The sequence below is a fragment of the Nicotiana tomentosiformis genome, chromosome 3 (genome assembly GCF_000390325.3).
Source record: "Nicotiana tomentosiformis chromosome 3, ASM39032v3, whole genome shotgun sequence".
Lineage (NCBI taxonomy): Eukaryota > Viridiplantae > Streptophyta > Magnoliopsida > Solanales > Solanaceae > Nicotiana > Nicotiana tomentosiformis.
In genome coordinates this window covers 132,091,021-132,110,971 of record NC_090814.1, presented here as the reverse complement: position 1 = coordinate 132,110,971, position 19,951 = coordinate 132,091,021, and the positions used below count along the sequence as shown (strand labels likewise).

At 35.9% G+C, this 19,951-nt stretch overlaps 1 protein-coding gene and 1 pseudogene across 1 annotated transcript; one reads left to right on the top strand and one right to left on the bottom strand.

Annotated features, from left to right (window-relative positions):
• Positions 1–12,335: 12,335 nt before the first annotated feature.
• LOC104102056 (ethylene-responsive transcription factor ERF003-like) lies at positions 12,336–13,063 on the bottom strand (annotated as a pseudogene).
• A 5,722-nt stretch (positions 13,064–18,785) lies between these two features.
• On the top strand, positions 18,786–19,466 carry LOC138908519 (uncharacterized). The gene has a single exon (XM_070199191.1). It carries the CDS (start codon positions 18,786–18,788, stop codon positions 19,464–19,466), a length of 681 nt encoding a protein of 226 aa, XP_070055292.1.
• Positions 19,467–19,951: the final 485 nt, after the last annotated feature.

The window sequence follows — 19,951 nt, the reverse complement described above, 5'->3', positions numbered from 1 at the left end:
GATTGTTTTTAACATTTAATTAGTGAATTAAGTTGGAAAATTTAGAAAAAACCCTTGTTTTAATTTGAGGATTTGAGGATCGAGTTGATGTCGGAATTTGGTAAAATTGGTATGGTTGGACTCGTGGTTGAATGGACATTCATATTTTGTAACTTTTATCGGGTTTCGAGATGTGGGCCCCACGGGCGATGTTTGAGTGTAATTTCGGATGTTTTTTGAAAAATTAGTATTTTGATATGGAATTAATTCCTATAATTTATGTTGATTAAATAGAATTAATTGTGACTAGATTCGAGCCGTTCGGAAGTTGATACGCACATAATGGAATTTCTGCAGCATTGTTTAGCTTGGTCGACATTGGATTTGGCTTGTTCGAGGTAAGTAATATCTCTAATCTTGGAGCTGAGGGTATGAACTCTGATTATACGTGTTTTGTGAATTATTTGGAGGTGACGCACATGCTAGGTGACGGGCGTGTGGGCGTGCACCGTAGAAATTGAGACTCAATTGTTTAAGTAGAGTTGTTTAGTCAATTAACTTGTATTCTTCCATGTATTTTTATGTGTTAGAGAAACTGAGCTGTGACTCATGTTAGAAATCATTCTTAGGCAAATGTTGGTATTATTGGGACCCACTGAGGTCATTTCTACTGTCGAATTATATGTTTAATCTATAATTTCATACTCAGTCACATTCATTCATTGCTTATCATATCTCAGTCTCTGTTGTTATTTATTGATACATCATATCATTATTTTTGGGTTGATTCTTTTCATGACACTGAAAGCCCGAGAGACTGAAGATATTGATGGCTGAGTGAGGCCGAGGGCCTGATGGTGAGGATATTTATAGGATCGGGATGCGCGACGCAACATGTTTTATTGATTTAAGCCATGTTTGGCTTGTTACAGCATTGGGGCTGAAGGAGCCCCTCCGAAGTCTGTACACACCCTCAATGAGCGCAGGTACCTACTGAGTGTCGAGTGCCTAGTGCCGAGCGATTGGGAGGATTGAGTGACTGTGAAGACTGAGTGATTGGGAGGACTGAGTGACTGTGAGGATTGAGTGATTGGGAGGACTAAGTGAATTGATACTTTGAGAGTATGCATATGGTTTTATTACTGAGTTGCATCACATTCGACATGCACACTTGACATACAGGCATAGAGATGCATTTTTCCTCATGCTGTACGGTATCACGTCATTCATGACTTCTCATACATATTGACATGTAGGTATAGAGATGTATTTTCCTCATACCATTTGAAAATGAAACATTTACCTGTTGAAAGCTTTGAGAAAAATCACATATCTCTAACTTACTCATATTTCGGTGACTTTCGGCAAAATATTTGAGTTTTACTGTCATACTTGAAAAGAAAATATTTATTTTCCAGAACTGTGAACGAGTTGAGCTTTTTATCTTTGAACTACTTCTTTTATTACTTCTATTATGTTGTTATGAACTGTTGTTGACTATTGGTGTTAGACCCTGATTTTTGTTCCAGCTCGTCACTACTATCAACCTAAGGTTAGGTTTGTTACTTATTGAGTACATGGGGTAGGTTGTATTCATACTACACTTCTGCACCTTGCGTGTAGATATTGGATGTTGATGTTTCTATGATCGACGGGAGTTGGATTTGAAGACGCACCTGCGTTCTGGTCGTAGCTGCCTCTTGTTCATGGTAGCCTTAGATTTATAAAAATCTATTTATGTACATTTCGAACAGATGATGTATTTATTTTATACCAGCTTGTAAATTCTAATCTTAGAAGCTCATGATTTGTACTACCAGTCCTTGGGGAGTGTGTTAGAGTCAGTTAAATATTAATTAAATTGAATAGTTGTTAATTGGCTTACTTAACGGGTTGGGTTAGGTGCCATCACGACTAGGTGGATTTTGGGTCGTGACAAGTTGGTATCAGATCCCTAGGTTCATAGGTTCTACAAGTCATGAGCAATTATCTAGTAGAGTCTTGTGGATCGGTATGATAACGTCCATACTTATCTTCGAGAGGCTACAGGGTATTTAGGTTAATTTCTCATCTTTCTTTCCTTATCGTGCGAAATTGATTTAGCTTAAAGCATAACTCCTGAATTCCCTCCACGTATTCGTGTGCGCATGTGAGCGTTCGGCATCAGCTGCGCATCATCGGCTTGTGATTTGAGGGATGATGTGCAAGATGTGTATTCTATTTTTTTGTGATAGGCCAGTCTGGAGGACTTGAGGCTAGGTTTAGACTGCATCTTAGACTCGGCAGTTTCGGTTGTGAGAACTTGTACATTTGGACTCATATGTACGGTAATGTCCCTACGAGTGGAATTTATGGCTCGATGAGAATTTAAATGGCTACATGATAAGTATAATGTGATTGCGGGATGTGTTAAGATGGTTTGAATGTAACGAGAAGTGTTTTCTTGTGATAAAAAAATAGGCTATTGGGTGCTTGGTGTCTGTCTTGATTTGATGTATAGTCTCGAGTATGAATGCGTTGAAGGATCTTTCACGTTGCTAAATTGTGGGACAAATAAAATTCTCATGTCTTATCAATGAGTTTGGACTCAATAAGGTTAAGTGATTACGTAGTAGTTGTGGCTGTAAAAGTGTATAGAAAGATGCTAGTTTGAGGCCAAGCAGACGGGTTATCACCTGCGGGGTAATTTACGGATGTGTGATCATTATAATGTTGAGTGGAGAGTTTATTTTCTACCAGCGGAGTGTATATGTTGAGATTTAAATTTGAGGTATTTTATGGCTAGTGTTACCTGAGCTTGAGAAGAATTTTCGTTGAACTGACTGCAGTATTATGGCAGTAATAGAGTATGAGTATTGTGAGCTATCGAGTATTTTAATCCATGGCTTTGAGCCAAGTGGGGGAGCCTGCTATTGACAATTCAATTTCATTGTTATATGTTAAATTTTAGTTTTGGTCTGAGACATAATTGTGGGTTAGTCATGACTTGCAGAGGTTGAGATCGAGGATGACTCGATTAAGGAAATTTTTTGAATACAGGTTACATTGCACTTTATGAAAATATAAAAATCATGAAATGATTAAGTTGTTATTTTGAATAATGTAGTGCGCACGAAGTATGAATTTAATTGATTGTGTTAAGGCATGATTATTTCTTTGGGTGTTGTTGTGATAATGGGGCATGTGTCTTTCGGCCAGTTTGGGAGGCCCAAATTTGGATTTGAACAACGTGGGCGACTCTCGAGAAATTTTCAATGGGTTCGAGGTTTATATATAGCAATTGAGAATTTCTCCGGACTTGTGTATGGATAAAATCTGAGATTTGCCTTTGATGGTGCCTGGACTTGCGGTAATTCTGTATGTCTATGGATTCTACATTCCAGTATAAGAAAGGTAAAAGAACAATTTTAAATTCACATAAGATACTTTCAGAGTGGGCGTTTCGGTTGTGGTACTTATGTGGTGCTTAAGAAGAATACAGTGACTTATGGGCCTTAGGGCGGTGTCGTTTTATATTAGGAGGTCTTGTAGTGAGCTTTGGGTAATGATCGTAGTGTTCTGACAAGGAGAAATGTCAACTTGAGGGTAATTCACAAGAAACTCGGAGAAAATAGGACAATTGAGTAGTAGGCTAGACCAATATGGTAATGGTATGCTCGGTTCTTTTGGGAAATTTTGATGTGGTGAGGCTCTACAGATGTTTTGGTGGCAATATTCTTGGGTTTGATGACCTGTGTGGCTTGGTCCAGTTAGAAGGATTCAGTTCTGATGGCTTGGTTATATGCAAATGGATCTCAAAGCATTCTTGATGATTTCTACCATGGTTTGAACCAGATATTTTCTACCGGTGTGGGGAATGTGTTGTGTATTGTGATTTTCTCCAAGAAGAAAGCAAGTGGAAGGTTTCTAATTGACCAGTTATGTAATTTGTTTGTGACGCAGAGTTGATAATGGGATTCTCCTGCTTAGCACATGATGGCATAATAGATATGGTATGTTGTGCGGGATTAGGATTTACATGTAGAAGGTGGCAGTTCGGTCTTGAAAGGAAGATCACAAATTATGGACAGAATGGTCAATTTCAGATGTTTAGACGAATGTTATAACTGTTCGGTAATCCCTAAGAAGGGTGCGCATTTCAAAAGGCGCAGTGTGTTTTGACTTACAGATGTTCATTAGTATTGCGGTACTCATCTGGTTGATAGACTGCTGATATTCAAATTATTGCTATGTGGCACGGAAGAATTATGAAAGTATTCCCCGTGGGATGATCGTGCATGAAAGATGTATTAGTCATTTGAGTGCTGGAGTTGGGATCAGTTACGGTGGTTCATGTGTTCTATGAATTTAGAGACTGAGAGTCCTCCGAAGCATATTGTTTTAGGGTTGCGGCCTGTTTGAGGTGAATGTTTTATTTAACTCAGAAAAGGCAGTAGTTGTGGTAATTATTTGTGATAGCTACGCGCTATGAGTGCGCATATATGTGAGGTTTGAGCCCATGTGCGGGCATCAGAGCAAGTATTCATACTCGGAAGAATGCTTAGGCTATGATATGCCTAGACTTGACTGTTAAGCGTAAAGTTATAACGTTTCTCATATTCGTACCTTTGTTGAGAACTATCTAGGCTATACTTGAGGTTACAAAGAGACTGATTCCCTGAATGAATTGGGTAGTTACTATTTCTGCGTTAACTTGCCGATTTGAGTTGTGATAGCACACTTTGCACATGTCTACTCTATGGCGTGTTATTTATACCAGTCCAGGAGCATGTGAATCTTATTTCGTTTATCATATACATGTGTACTTATTTGATTGCTAATGTATGATATGCTTGGACTAGAGGCATGTGACCATGACAGGCGGATTATTTTATTGGCACGTGAGTTGTCCGTGAGGATCCATATACTGATATTATTGGCACGTGAGTTGTCCGTGCAAGTCCAGATATTGATACTATAAAACGTGAGTTGTCCGTGCGGTTGATTTTAATGTGATCTTTAGAAGAGCTGGTTATCATTATTAGATTCGTGTGTCTTGTTTCGACTATGTATGATGAGCTCATAGCATTGCGATTGTAGTGGTGCTTGTTGAACTTGCGAAACGGTTCTCTTTTTCGAGACATTTCCTATTTTTGGGTGCACGGATTGCACAATTTTTGGTTTGAGATATATTGGTATGGCGTGTATGTAGAATAGTTGTGTTTGATAATATAAGGTCATCGGACCTAGAATGTGTACTATCGAATTTGATTATGGTATATTTGGGAGGATGATATCGAAAGTCGGCTTAGAAAGTGATTATGGTTCTGGTTGGGGCTAGAGATCTCCATGACTAGTTGATATAATAAGTGGTTATGAGATTCCGTGTGTTTCTTTCATTATCATCGGTGTACGAAGGTTTTGGTAATGAGGTTTTGTTTGATATATGGTTAATACTAGTACCGAGTTGGTTTTCAGTAGTTACTGTGATCGGAAATGGTGTTGCGAAAATGCAATTTATGTGGTATATCATGTGATTACATCTTGGGTTATGGCTATGGACTGATACAATTTGTTCAGATATATACAGGGTGTAGATATGAGATTTGGGTCTTGAAAATAAATTCTGAATGTTGGAAATTGAATTCCAAGATTCACGGGCCAAAGTTAAATTAATGATCTTCATTTATATTGTGTCGCCAGGCCTATATGAAATAAAGTGGCATAGGATCAACCCCGGGTATGTGCATGGTAAGGTTACACGGTGATCTGATGACTTAAGAACAACTCTAGGCACGTTCGAGGACGAACGTATATTTAAGTTGGGGAGGATGTAACGACCCGACTGGTCATTTTGATCATTTGCACTTTGCTCGGTAGTTTGACGGCATGAGTAGCTCTGTATGATGTATTATGACTTATGTGAATCGTCGGTTTTGGTTTTCAGGTTATTCGGAATTGATTTGGAAGAACGATTCTCAACTACGAAGCTTTAAGTTAGAAGAGTTGATTAAGTTTGACTTTTATAAATTTGACTTCAGAACGGAGTTTTAATGATTTCAATAGCTCCGTATGATGATTTTGGACTTAGGAGCATGTTCGAAAAATTATTTGGAAGTCCGTAGTTAAATTATGCTTAAAATGGCTAAAATAGAAATTTAAGTTTGGAAGTTTGACCGGAGAGTTGACTTTTTGATATCGGGGTCGGAATCCAGTTCTGAAAATTTTTATAGGTCCGTTATATCATTTATGACTTGTGTGCAAAATTTTAGGTCAGTCGGACTTGATTTGATAGGTTTCGGCATCGAATGTAGTAGTTGAAATTTCTTAGTTTCGTTAAGTTCGAATTGGGGTATGATTCGTGGCTTTAGCGTTGTTTGATATGATTTGAGGTTTTGACAAAATTCGTATCGTGTTTAATACTTGTTGATATGATTGAATGGGGTCCCGAGGGGCTCGGGTGTGTTTTGGATCACTAGTTGAGAAACTAGTTAAGTTAAGGATTTGGAGTTTGACCATGGTCAATATAAGGTCAAGATGACCTCTTTTCAGTGTTTAGAGTGCGCGAGCAGGTTCGTGGCATATTTTATGATTGAAACGCATATATGGTTTGTGTCCGGGAGGTTCCGAATGTGTTTTGGGTGCTAAAACAAAAATTCTTTTGTTGTTGATTTTCTGGTGTAAAATAATTACGAAAATGTCATTTGTTTATCCCTTAAATTTTCAGACTTCATTTAAATCTTCAAACATCATATCTCTCTCATTTAAGGTCAAATTGAGTGATTCAAAAGCCTAACTTGACTAAAATTTTACAAAAAATCCATTAGAGGCATGAAAAGAGATTTTCGGGATTGTTTGGCACACTAAATGAGGCAGAATAGCTGGGCAAAAAAATATTTAATATCAAGAGAATGTTCATTTTCCATTTTTGACGAATTGGAGCTCGAGAAGAGGTAATTTTTGGGAGAATTTAAAGGAAAACAACGGGGCATGTGTTCTTAACGCAATATTGATCAAATTACCCGAATCCATAGTTATTTTTAATATTTAATTAGTGAATTAAGTTAAAAAATTTGGAAAACCCCCTTGGTTTAATTTGAGGATTTGAGGGTCGAGTTGATATCAGAATTTGGTAAAATTGGTATGGTTGGACTCGTGGTTGAATGTGCATTCATATTTTATAACTTTTGTGGGGCTCCGAGACGGCAAATTTTGAGTGTAATTTCGGATGTTTTTGGAAAAATTAGTATTTTGATATGGAATTAATTTTTATAATTTGTGTTGACTAAATAGAATTAATTGTGACTAGATTCGAGCCGTTCGGAAGTTGATACGCGCATAATAGAATTTCTGGAGCATTGTTTAGCCTGCTCGACATTGGATTCGGCTTGTTCGAGGTAAGTAACATCTCTAATCTTGGAGCTAAGGGTATGAACCCTGATTATACGTGTTATGTGAATTGTTTGGAGGTGACGCACATGCTAGGTGATGGGCGTATAGGCGTGCACCATAGAAGTTGAGACTCAGCTGATTCCGTAGAGCTGTTTAGTCAATTAATTTTTATTCTTCCATATATTTTTATGTGTTAGAGAAACTGAGTTGTGACTTATGTTAGAAATCATTCTTAGGCAAATATTGGTATTATTGGGACCCACTGAGGTCATTTCTACTGTCAAATTATATGTTTAAACAGTAATTCCATACTCAGTCATATTCATTCATTGCATTGCATATCTCAGTCTCTATTATTATTATTATTATCATATCATTATTTTTGGGCTGATTCTTTTCATGACACTGAGAGCTCGAGAGACTGGAGAGATTGATGGCTGAGTGAGGACGAGGGCCTCATGGTGAGGATATTTATGGGATCGGGTTGCGTGCCTCAGCATATTTTATTGATTTATGCCATGTCTGGCCAGCGCTTGGGCTGGAGGAGCCCCCTCCGAAGTCTGTATGCACCCCCAGTGGGCGTGGGTACCTACTGAGTGCCGAGTGTCGAGTGACAAGTGATTGGGATGATTGAGTGACTGTGAGGATTGAGTGACTGTGAGGACTGAGTGAATTGATACTCTCAGAGTATGCATATGATTTTATCACCGAGTTACATCGCATTCGACATGCACACTTGACATACATGTATAGAGATGCATTTTTCCTCATGTTGTACGGTATCACGTCATTCATGACTTCTCATACATATTGACATATAGGCATAGAGATGTATTTTCCTTATGCCATTTGAAAATGAAACATTTACCTGTTGAAAGCTTTGAGAAAAATCATAGATCTCAGACTTACTCATATTTCGGTGACTTTCGGCAAAAGATTTGAGTTTTACTATCACTACTTGAAAAGAAAATATTTTATTTTCCAGAACTGTGAACGAGTTGAGATTTTTATCTTTGAGCTACTTCTTTTATTACTTCTATTATGTTATTATGAACTGTTGTTGGCTATTGGTGTTGGACCCTTACCTTTGTTCCAGCTCGTCACTACTTTCAACTTAAGGTTAGGTTTGTTACTTATTGAGTACATGAGGTCGGTTGTATTCATACTACACTTCTGCACCTTGCATGTAGATATTGGATATGGATGTTGTTGTGATCGATGGGATCTGGATTTAAAGACGCACTTGCGTTCCGATCGTAGCTGTCTCTTGTTCATGGTAGCCTTAGATTTATAAAATTCTGTTTATGTACATTTCAAACAGATGATGTATTTATTTCATACAAGCTTGTAAATTCTAATCTTAGAAACTCATAATTTGTACTACTACTCCTTGGAGAGTGTATTAGAGTCAGTTAAATATTAATTGAATTGGATAGTTGTTAATTGGCTTACCTGACGGGTTGGATTAGGTGCCATCATGACTAGGTAGATTTTGGGTTGTGACAAGTAGGTTTTGGAGTAATTGAGGTCCGTTCGGAATTTCGGGCCTGGAAATAATTCTGTATGGTGATTTAAGACTTGCACGCAAAATTTGGTGTCATTCTGAATAGTTTAAGTATGTTTCGGCGCGTTCGAAGTAAGTTTGAAGAACTTGAAATTTCCAAGTGGAATCAATTTGGTTTGGGGTATGATTTTTAGTTTTGATGTTGTTTTACGCGTTCCGAGGGTTCAAGCAAGTCCATTTTATGATTTTAAACTTTTTGGTATGTTCGGGCGGGGCCTTGGATATTAATCGAACGAGGCTCGGATCAAGTTTGAACTTAGGAACAATGGCTGAAACTTCCAGCTTCTGGTGGAACCGCACCTGCGCATGGACAGGCGTAGTCTGCGAGCAAGAAGCCGTAGAAGCGGTCCAGCGGGGGCAGCTCAGAAATCACAGGAGCAGAGCCATTTAGCACACCTACGAGCGCGCAGGTGCGAGGGAGGAACCACAGAAGCGACGCGAGACCTACATAAGCGGACCCACAGAAGCGGGCAGATGGTCCGCAGGTGCAAAATTTGGCCTAACTTGAGGAGAACGCATATCCAAGGATTTTTCCGCATATGCGGGACCGCAGAAGCAGTCGTACCTTCGCACGTGCGAAAATCATAGAAGGCAGAACCTTCATTTAAGTCGGAGTTTGAGTATTTTTGACTCTTTTTCTTCATTTGGGGGCGATTTTGATGCTTCTAGAGAGGGGTATTCGTTTAGCAACTTAGAGGTAAGTTAATTCTACCTATTGTAAGTTAAATACATAGATTATGGGTAGATTATAACATGTAAATTATGAAAATAAGGGTTTAGATGAAAAACCTAGATTTTTGATAAAAATGAGATTTTAACCACGAAAATGGTTATAGAATGTGATGAAAATTGTATATATGAGTTCTTAAGGTTATGGGTGACGATTTTCTCCGAAAATTTTCAGAATTCGGGCACGTGGGCCTGGGGTAAATTTTAGGAATTCTACCAATTTGGGTTGGGTAATTAATTTATTAATTTAAATTTCGAATTGTTAAGCATGTATTGATTAAATTATAATATTTGGCTAGTTTCGGGTTTTTCAGCACCAAATTGAGGCTTTAACGCGAAATCGTGATTGGGAAGTTAGCTTTGAGACTAAGTAAGTCTCTTGTCTAACCTTGTAAGAGGGAATTTACCCCATATGTGTTTTAAATAAATATTTGTTTCTAATTCTGGGGGAGGGGGACTACGTATGTACGAGGTAATGAGAGTTCGTGCGTAGCTACTATTATGCTATTATCCCGGTAGTTTTAGGACCCAATTCATGAACTATTTGGAATTTTTGCACCATACGTGTTAATTTAAAATGTCTAAATTGTATTAGTATTTGTTGGAGAAATTGTGAAAGATCGCTACTGAAATTCGTATTATTTTTGTATAAAACCTCAATAATATTTAACTCAAATGCTTATAAAGTATTCTTCTCTTCTTGTGGAGCGAGCCGAACGCCTTGACAGTAGATATATACATCTATGGTTCGCACCGTTCGACCCTCGGCATTATACACATTATTCTGAATCGGGCCGTACGACATCGGCATAAATCGTTCTTAATAATAATAATTGCACGGTGCCTTGACATTTTTTATTGCATCTTGTGAAGATTAGTGACTTATTGAAAATTATTAAATTGTGAAAGAATTATTTATTCCTGCATGCTAAGGAAATTTGCTATTATTCAACCGTGTTTATTTAAATATTTCTATCTTAATATTATTGACTCATAGTAAGTATCGAAGTCGACTTCTCGTCACTAATTCTCCGAGATTAGACTTGATACTTACTAGGTACACGTTGTTTATGTACTCATGCTACACTTGCTGCACTTTTTGTGCAAGATCGGAGACAGGTGCATCAGGCGGTCCTACCGGCGCGTATCCCCGATATCCCGAGGCCTAGTTGTGAGCTGCTTTCTGAGCCGTTTTGTAGCTCCTAGAGTGTCTCCTTTGTATTTGTATTCTGTCTATCTTATGTTCGGACAATAGTTAAAGTTTTTTATAGCCTATTAATTAGATACTCATACACTTCTGACACCAGGTCTTGGCACACACGTTAGTAGAATTATGATTTTAAACTTATTACTTGGTTTTATTTATTTAAACTTCTTATTTTCTTAAATCTTGCAAATAAGGAAAGTTTAATTACTCGGAAACTTATTAAAAGAGGAAACATATGTTTAATTCACTAGTTGGCTTGCCTAGCGGTGATGTTGGGCGTCATCACGACCTATAGGCGAAATTGGGTCGTGACACGTTCAAGTAGGGCTGCTTATCGGGCGGATTGAGCGGTTAATTACTCTTAACGGTTTGGCTTAACGGTTATCGGCTTTTAAATGTATTAATCCGCTAGCCACCCGATAAGATACTGTTAAGCCAAATCGAATACATTTACTATCGACTTTTAAATGTATTAATCCGCGAGCTATGACCTTAATGTGAAATGCAAGAATTCTAATGCTATTAGGGGTCGTTTGGTAGGATGTATTAGAGAAACTAATGTATACATTAACTTTTGCTATTATTAATCCCTTGTTTGGTATACTTTTTCAACATATGTATCACTAATGCAAGTATTAGTTATACGACCTATTTGGCATTATGCTATGTATAACCAATAAATAGAAAATCATGGTATTAGTAATACCAAGGCTATTAATGCATGCATTAGCATGGTTAAAGACAAAATTATCCTTAAAGTCTCTTGAGCTAAAGAATATGGAGGTTATTTTTGTAAATAACTATTTTTTTATAAATTATGCAATGCCTTTTAATTTTTAGTACATCATATCAAACAATGGATAAAAATAATCTCTGACTAATTTTAAACTTTGTATCACTAATTACTCATCACTATTATTATTCACTCTACCAAACGACTCCTTAGTTTATGCAAAAGTAAGAAGTCTCTGTATGGAATCTTTGGTTGTGAATTCACCCAATCTAGTCTTGATAGTCCAAGAAGAAAAAGAAGAGAGAACGAACTTTGCAGTTAAAACGAGCGTGAGATAGTCAAAAAGTTTACAGCTTTCCCAAGGAATCCGTGTCAGATAAGTTTCGACTTTCGAGTTTTGTAGAAAAAGGGTTTCTCTGATGCAGTCTAATTAAAGAATTATGAGACCTCTGTTTACGCTTCCTTTGGATTGACTATTGAGTGAGAGTGTACGACCATCACCAAATTATCAAAGATCACAGATAATCCAACTACTAGTATGATTAGAGACGAATTCAGAATAATTAGTAGTATGATCTTATTATATTTATAGGTAAGTTTAGTCAAACAATGGATTCAGCCGAACTTAGCAATGGAATTATTGAATTATGACTATAGGCACCAATCAAGTCGAGTATATTCAAGTACACAACACTAAGTAGCGAGTTAGATAGACAGAAAGAATATTTCCATTAGAAACTAATTAAGCAAGCAATGCTGCATTGGATTCATGGTTTATTCATTGAGAACAGAAGACAGCTCAATAGATCCATAATCAAGCAACTCCTCAATCATCTGCTCTATATCCTGATCTTCCAGTGGCTTGAATTGGTGCGCTCTCTCGCTCTGAACTTCGCTATATCCCTCATTCACTGGCATGTTAAAGCACATTTTGCCATCTCCCCTGTTCCTAACTTGTTGGGATATCTGATTATTGTCCAATTTTGTCGTTCCAGATCTTTTAGAGATGTCATGTGACATCTTTGAAGTTTAGCTATCAAAGCAGAAGACAAAAACCTTGTTGACGGCGACTGAGATTCGCTTGTATTATAAGGGAAATTAGTGCGTGCTATTGGACCACACATAAGTGTTGCAGCTTCATCATATGCCCGTGCAGCATCCTCTGCTGTCTCAAATGTTCCTAGCCATATCCTTGTCTTCCTGTTTTATATAACAAATACCAAACAAGTACGATTCAGCCATAAATTAAAAAAGAAGGTAACAATGAAATAGAACTTGATCATAGAAACTGTAACAAAGAAGAATTACAATGAAGGATGACGAATTTCGGAAACCCAAGATCCCCAATGACGCTGGCGGACTCCTCGGTATCGTTGTTGTGTTCGAGCCATTGGGGAAATTAAAAAGTGGCAGTGATAAGTGTTTAGGAGATGCAGGGGAAGGAATTAACTTTGAGGGGCTTTTGTAATGGCCTTCAGCTGGCAATTCAATATGGAGTTGGGTCCACAGAGACTTTCTATACCTTTCCTTCCTCTTTTCTACTAGTAGGAGTAATAAAAAACAAAAAAAAGTTCTATTTTTCAAAAGAAAATTAAAAGATTAAAAGGATGAAAGGAAAGGAGTTGCGCGGATACAAAAGTACCGATTAAGTGAAGTCTGAATTTTTGTTTGTGAATTGTGAGGGATAGTAACTGAATACTCTCAATCTGACCTTATCCCCCTGTTATAAGGACATGAGTTTCATGTATTGGATAGTAGTATAATTAATATGATATCATGATATATCTAATTACTGTCCGCTCTCTGTATCCTGTGCTGGTTTAATGTAGCTGAAATATTTAACTTTTATCTCTCAATAGTCATACCAGATCACGCGATCCAAGAGTAAAACAAGGAGTTGACATTCACGTTTCTGGATTCTGTTTCCTCCGAGCTCTTCAAGGTTAGGTCATTCCCATTTTTACATGATGCAACGCAGACTGCCAATCTTTGTCTTTTCAATCTCGGGGTCAGCTAAAGCATACCTATCAGATGACATTTACTATTTGTTAAAGTTTTGTGATTCTTCTCTTTAATTGTTGGCTCAAGCCCTTAATAACTTGATTTTAAGTCTCGCGGATTTGAATTCAAGTGTTTGAAATTTGATCTTGAATTATAACTCCGAGGCTTGAATTTAGATTCATGTTTGATCTTAAACTTAAATTTTGCTGTTACAGTGCTTGTTTTCTTGATTTCTGTCCCTATTATGGGTTATTGTGCCTCCCAATTTATAGTTGCTAAGGAGAAGAGTTTCAATTAGAACAAATTAAATATTTTATTTTGATTTAGTTGATCGGTCCATTTTAACCACCGATCAATCAGAATGAAGTAGGACAATACAGTAGTAACGGGACATAATATGTCACTTCTCCACTTAACCCATAATTCTTATTGACCTTTTGATTCGAATTGATTGGCTATTTTATTTGACTTGATTTAAGTTAGACATTTAGAATAAGATGACACCAATGGACTTTAGACTAATAAAGTTGGCATATTATTTGAATCCTAACTACGTGAACTAGCTAGTCCAATGAAATTGAATGTTTAATTAAATCCATATATATATATATATATATATATATATATATATATATATATAAAATATATTTATTTGGACTAATATACTTTAAATTTAATATAAAGCTCTTTCTTATAAATTTAAATTCAATAAAATTTTAAATGCCTACATGCAATTACATCATGTTTTCTTGGGGACTAATACGTAGTTGGGTGAATTTCTAAGAGTGCAAACTTAATTTATGCAACCTTGTTCGTTCATCCATGTGTTTTTTTTCTTACTAGTATTTATAAACGTGTGTTAGCACATTAATAATGACACATGATGATTTAAATATTTATTTATATGAAAGAACAATAAAATTTAATTAATGAGAAAAAATTTATGTATAATAATACAACAATCATCTAAATATCGAAAAATATTACTTTCATTAACATAATACATGAATTTAAAATAAAAGGATATCATCAAAATATACACAAATGATCAATTTTGTCATGCTAATTAGATAATTATATATTATAGTTTAAAAGTAATAATGTGATGATATCTTAACGTGCACTTCTTTATGAATAATATTTTTTTGTGTATGTGTCCTCCTAATGCGTTGGTTGCTCTGCCTTAACCATAACTCTTGTTGTCGATCTTGATATCCCTCTTGAAAGTACAACATACATTTATTCGTGCAAGAAAATATATTGCGGTAAATGTAGTCCAATATTTAGGATGTTTGTTCTTATGATTTATTTATTATATTTGCAAAACATAAACATACTAAAAATTATTTTCACATAAATTTAAAAGGATATTCCTTAGTTTCGGAAGAGGAAAGATGAATTTAGGGATAAGAATATACTTAGAAGCACTTTAACCAGTATGATAATTTTTGCGTGTATAAGATTATTGTCAAAAGTTCTATATACCATATGTGTGCAATTACATAAGTTATTCGGTGTATCTAAGTTTTTTATTAGCATGACAGACATATTTTTCTTCAAAATTAACCTATATACAATGGAAGATCAATTTTACCTTAGTCTATTATATATACGGTGACACTAACAATAGAAGGCCATTTGGTATTAAAGCATTTAAGTATTCTTCTTGATAGTAATTATTGGTATTATTTTCTGTTGAGTCAAAAACTGAAAAATATTTTATTTTTACTATAAAATTTTGCAATCTATATTTTATTTAGTTGATCAACATATTCATTTATGTTGGCTAAGATATCTTTTTACTTCTATCATGCGATTTGCACAAATTACATTTTAATGTAATGATAGAAATATTTTTCTTATTAATGCACTACTATTACCATTGAGATTGATAACCAAGTGCTCAATAAGAACCAAATTATCTTTTATTGGATGCTCTTCTTTGTTTCCCACACGAAGCAAGAAGACATTGAATATTGGATCTGTTCTTACTTTATATTTCTTGTCAGTTGAATCTTTTTCGTTTGAGGCCAGAAGTATAACTTTAGCAAGCTAGCTTTTACAATCTCTGCTTTTGTCGATTTTGGAACTACTGGCAGTACTTGACAGTTACCTCCCAAACCATTAATTTTTCACCAAACAGTTCATTAATATCCAATATATCTCTAGAACTTCTAGCAAATATTTTGATCGTTTGACACTTAGCCATAAGTGCTTCATCCCATATTATCAATTTTGCTTTCCTTATAAATTTAGCATCATTGATCTGCTTTGATATATTTTTTATGGTTATTTAAGTTGTTTGAAGAGGTATATCAAATCTAAAGTGGGTGGTCTCACAATAAAATCGTTGTTGGTACACCACTTTCTATTATTGCTAACAGTGTCATGCCTCTTGATATGATATTTGCAAGTAATGCATGACATAGAAATATTATTTTGACTCCGCCGGAGGCATCTACAAAGAATAATCCCGTTATATCATAGTCATCTCTTTATAATATAGTCTTGAAATCTTGTTCTTGTTTAAAATTTAGCTTTGATTGTGCTTACCCTGACACTTCTATAGCATTTTGATTCTTAATACTATATTAACCTTTTTATCGTGTTCTAACGCTCTTTTTTATAAAATAAATTTATATACCCTAAGATTTATTTTAACTTGAATAAGAATTTTACTCATATGATGAATTTAAAAAATAATTGAATTAGATTCTCTTGCTAAATAATTAATTAAAAGATTTAATTATTTAGTTTTAACATAAAAAATAATTTATTCTATGTTGATTCAGATCTTAATATTAGTTCATCTCTTGTTTCAAATATTTAATCTTAATTATAATTTTATCTACCATAAATTTTATTTTCAAAGAGTAAAAGATTGATATGACATTTCACTTTTAGATATTTATGTTTGTAGAATCATTAGTGGTATTGACTCTTACCTACCTTTTTTTTCTCTTTCTCACACATTTATATTCTTAAATATTTTATTAGTTGTTGTTTAATAATTGGGTATTTTTTAATATTACACGAAAAATTGATAAAAAAATTTATTTGAGTATGAAAATAATTCAAATATAATATAAAATATATTATCGTGGGGGTATTTTTTTCTCAATTTCAACTCTTTATGCAGTCCATTTAATATTACTTTTATTTTTTCTTTGTATTTGACATTATGAAGTGGTAATGTAATGCCAATACGGAGGATTCTTATGAAATTTATTTTATTAAACCTTCATACATATTTTAATAAGAATTTAATAGACAAAATTTTATTAATTTTAAAATCTTAAATATTAAAAATTAGCATAGAATGTATTGTAGTCCAAAAATAGGTTATTGCGGTTATGTCCTTTCCATGAGTTCTTTCGTTTAATATTTTAGGGAAATTTTGATATATTAATATTGTATTTATGCTTTTATAATAATATAGGCTCTCATTTTTCTAAATGGATTTGGACAATATAATACATACTGAAATTAAATTAGTAATAGTATATCATAATACATTTTCAAATTAAATTAGTAATAGAAATTTTTAAGAAGTAATATGATTGCATGACTAAAGATATTTACTTATTCAATTTTATATGAATTAGACAGCCCGGAGTAATTATACTAATAGAATTCCTAAAGGTAATCATGTAATATTCTGAACGTGTAGTATTATATCCTAAAACTAAAAGGATTATAATGTTAATATCTAGAATTTCGGTTATATCCTTTTATTATAAGTTATTATGCTTAATATTATAAGGTTATTTTTGTAAACCGGCATTGTATTCATACTTTTATAATAGATAGATAGATAGATAAATTTGACTCCAATAAAATTTACAAATTCGTTTATCCATATCTTCAAGTTAATAATTAAAGGCTTTAATGGAACTCAATGATTAATATATTTGTATGGGGGAAAATATGACATGACACGTGGCCGCTTAAAGGAAGGACACATGGAACAGAAGATGGAAATGACCACTGAACATAGCTATTATGCTTGTCACCGGAAGGAATAACGATCATGAAAGGAGTATTAAATGCTTTGCGCCCGGTAATATTTAATACGGAATATTTTGCAGCATTAAGGATGATGTCCCGATATAAGGAATTTGGCATTTATGGATAACGTTACATCTTCATCAATGAACCTCATCATTGACATTAAAGAAGGGCATAATCCTAGGACTTCCTTCTCTAGACATAGCTATAAATAGAGAGCTCAGTTATCATTGTAAGGGGCTGAATTTTCTGGCTAACTTACACTACATTCTATACAACATATTAATATAATTTTATTCTCTCGCTTTTGATCTTATCATTGTTGTGCCCGAAAACCTTGTTCCCGAAATTATTGGCTCTGCTATTTCATCTACGTTCTAAGGCTAAGTATTTTGCATTTCATCAGTTATTTCATTACTTTTTGGATCAAATTAATTCACTTGTCTAGAAATTACGAACAAATTCAACTATATCGTTTTTCGGGTAAACAATTTGGCGCCCACCGTGGGGCCTAGACAGTCGCACAATTGAATTGATCCTTGCCTTTTTTACTAACAAGTTTGATTATTTTTGTCTTAGCAAAAATCACAAAAAAAAAAATGACAGACAACGTTATTAACGGCACACACAACCCTGAAATTCAAGGGGAGCAACCTCATTTTGAGGATACAATCAGTGACACTCGCAATGAGGAAAATAACACTTCACCGATGCATGACGGGTGATACCCTCCACAGGTTCGGAAGAGGACTCCTGATGATGCTGATGAGGAGCATGTAGCGAGTGCAGCGAGGGTCCTGCAAGAGTAACATGCAATCATTCTAGGCCATCTCACGCGGCAGGATCAGGTTGTGAATAAACTAAAGCAAGCGCTATCAAGTGCTTCAAATAATGCGAACATGCGAGATCCAATCCCTCCCGAGGTTCCCGCAAACCAAATGACGCGGAGAGTCTACAACAACACTCCCAGGGGCGAAGTTGGCTCTGATGGGGCCGGGGGGAGTAGATTCAGCCTCAACAACGATAACGATTCGTTCAAGGAGGAACTTTTGCGGTTCATGAAGGAAGTAAACGCCCACATGGATCAAATCCTGGGCGCACTGCCAGTATTGAAGGGCCCAAACTCGAAGAAGTATATTCAATTACGGTACAAGCCGAGTGCGGCCTCGGAATTAATCCCGAAGCTATTCAAAATGACCGAAGTACCGAAGTATGACAGAATGTCAGATCCGCAGGAGCACATTACCACTTATACAACGGTAGTGAATGGAAATGATTTGGCTCCTCACGAAATTGAGTTTGTGTTGCTAAAGAAATTTGGTGAGACTCTCACGAGGGGGGCTTTAACGTGGTATTCACTATTGTCCGAGCATTCTATAGATTCCTTTGAGATGCTCGTGGATTCTTTCATCAAGGCTCATGTCGGTTCCAGAAAGGTGCAGGCCCGAAAGGCCGACATATTCAGGATAGCACAGGGAGAGTACGAGTTATTACGAGAGTACGTCACTCGATTCCAGAAAGAAAGGGTGTTGCTACCGGCCGTCCCGGATGAATGGGCAGCTGAAGCATTCACCAAAGGTTTAAACCCGAGAAGTTCGGACGCTCCCCGAAAGTTAAAGGAAAGTCTGCTCGAGTTCCAAGAGACGACTTGGGAGGAAGTCCACAACCGGTATGAGTCAAAAATAAGGATTAAAGACGATCAGGTTGGCTTCCCATCGTCGACCAAAGGACGGGAGAAGAACAAAGAAAAAATGAAATATGATATTGACACATATAGACGGACTTCGAGAGGTCGATTTTTACCCTACGAGCGGACAGAAGGTCGTGGCAGGAACTTCAGGACAACAGACAGGTTCACCGTTGATAAAAAGTAAGATCGTGGCCGGAACAACACATCATTGCAGGATAGAGAAATCTCGGGGTCACGAGATTCTTCTTACTCAAAGTTATCAGAATATAACTTCAATGTCAGTGTCATAGAGTTGGTGTAGGCCATGAGGAGTATCAAAGAGGCACGATTCCCAAGACCTATGAAATCCGATCCCATCCAGAGGAATCCCAATTTATGGTATGAATACCATGGAACTAACGACCACCTGACTGGGGACTAGCGACATCTCCGGGAAGAAGTGGCAACATTGTTAAATAACGGTCACCTCAAAGAATTCTTGAGTGATCGAGCTAAAAACAACTATGGTCGAAATAGAGGCGATGAGGAAACCTCGAAAGCAGGAGAAGAACCTCCACGCAAAACGATCAACATGATGAGGGAATGAAATTAACGGGGTCACATTTTCCGTAGCAAAGAAGACAAAAGTGTCAATACCTCATAGTAAGAGGCTCCGTGACGACGATATCA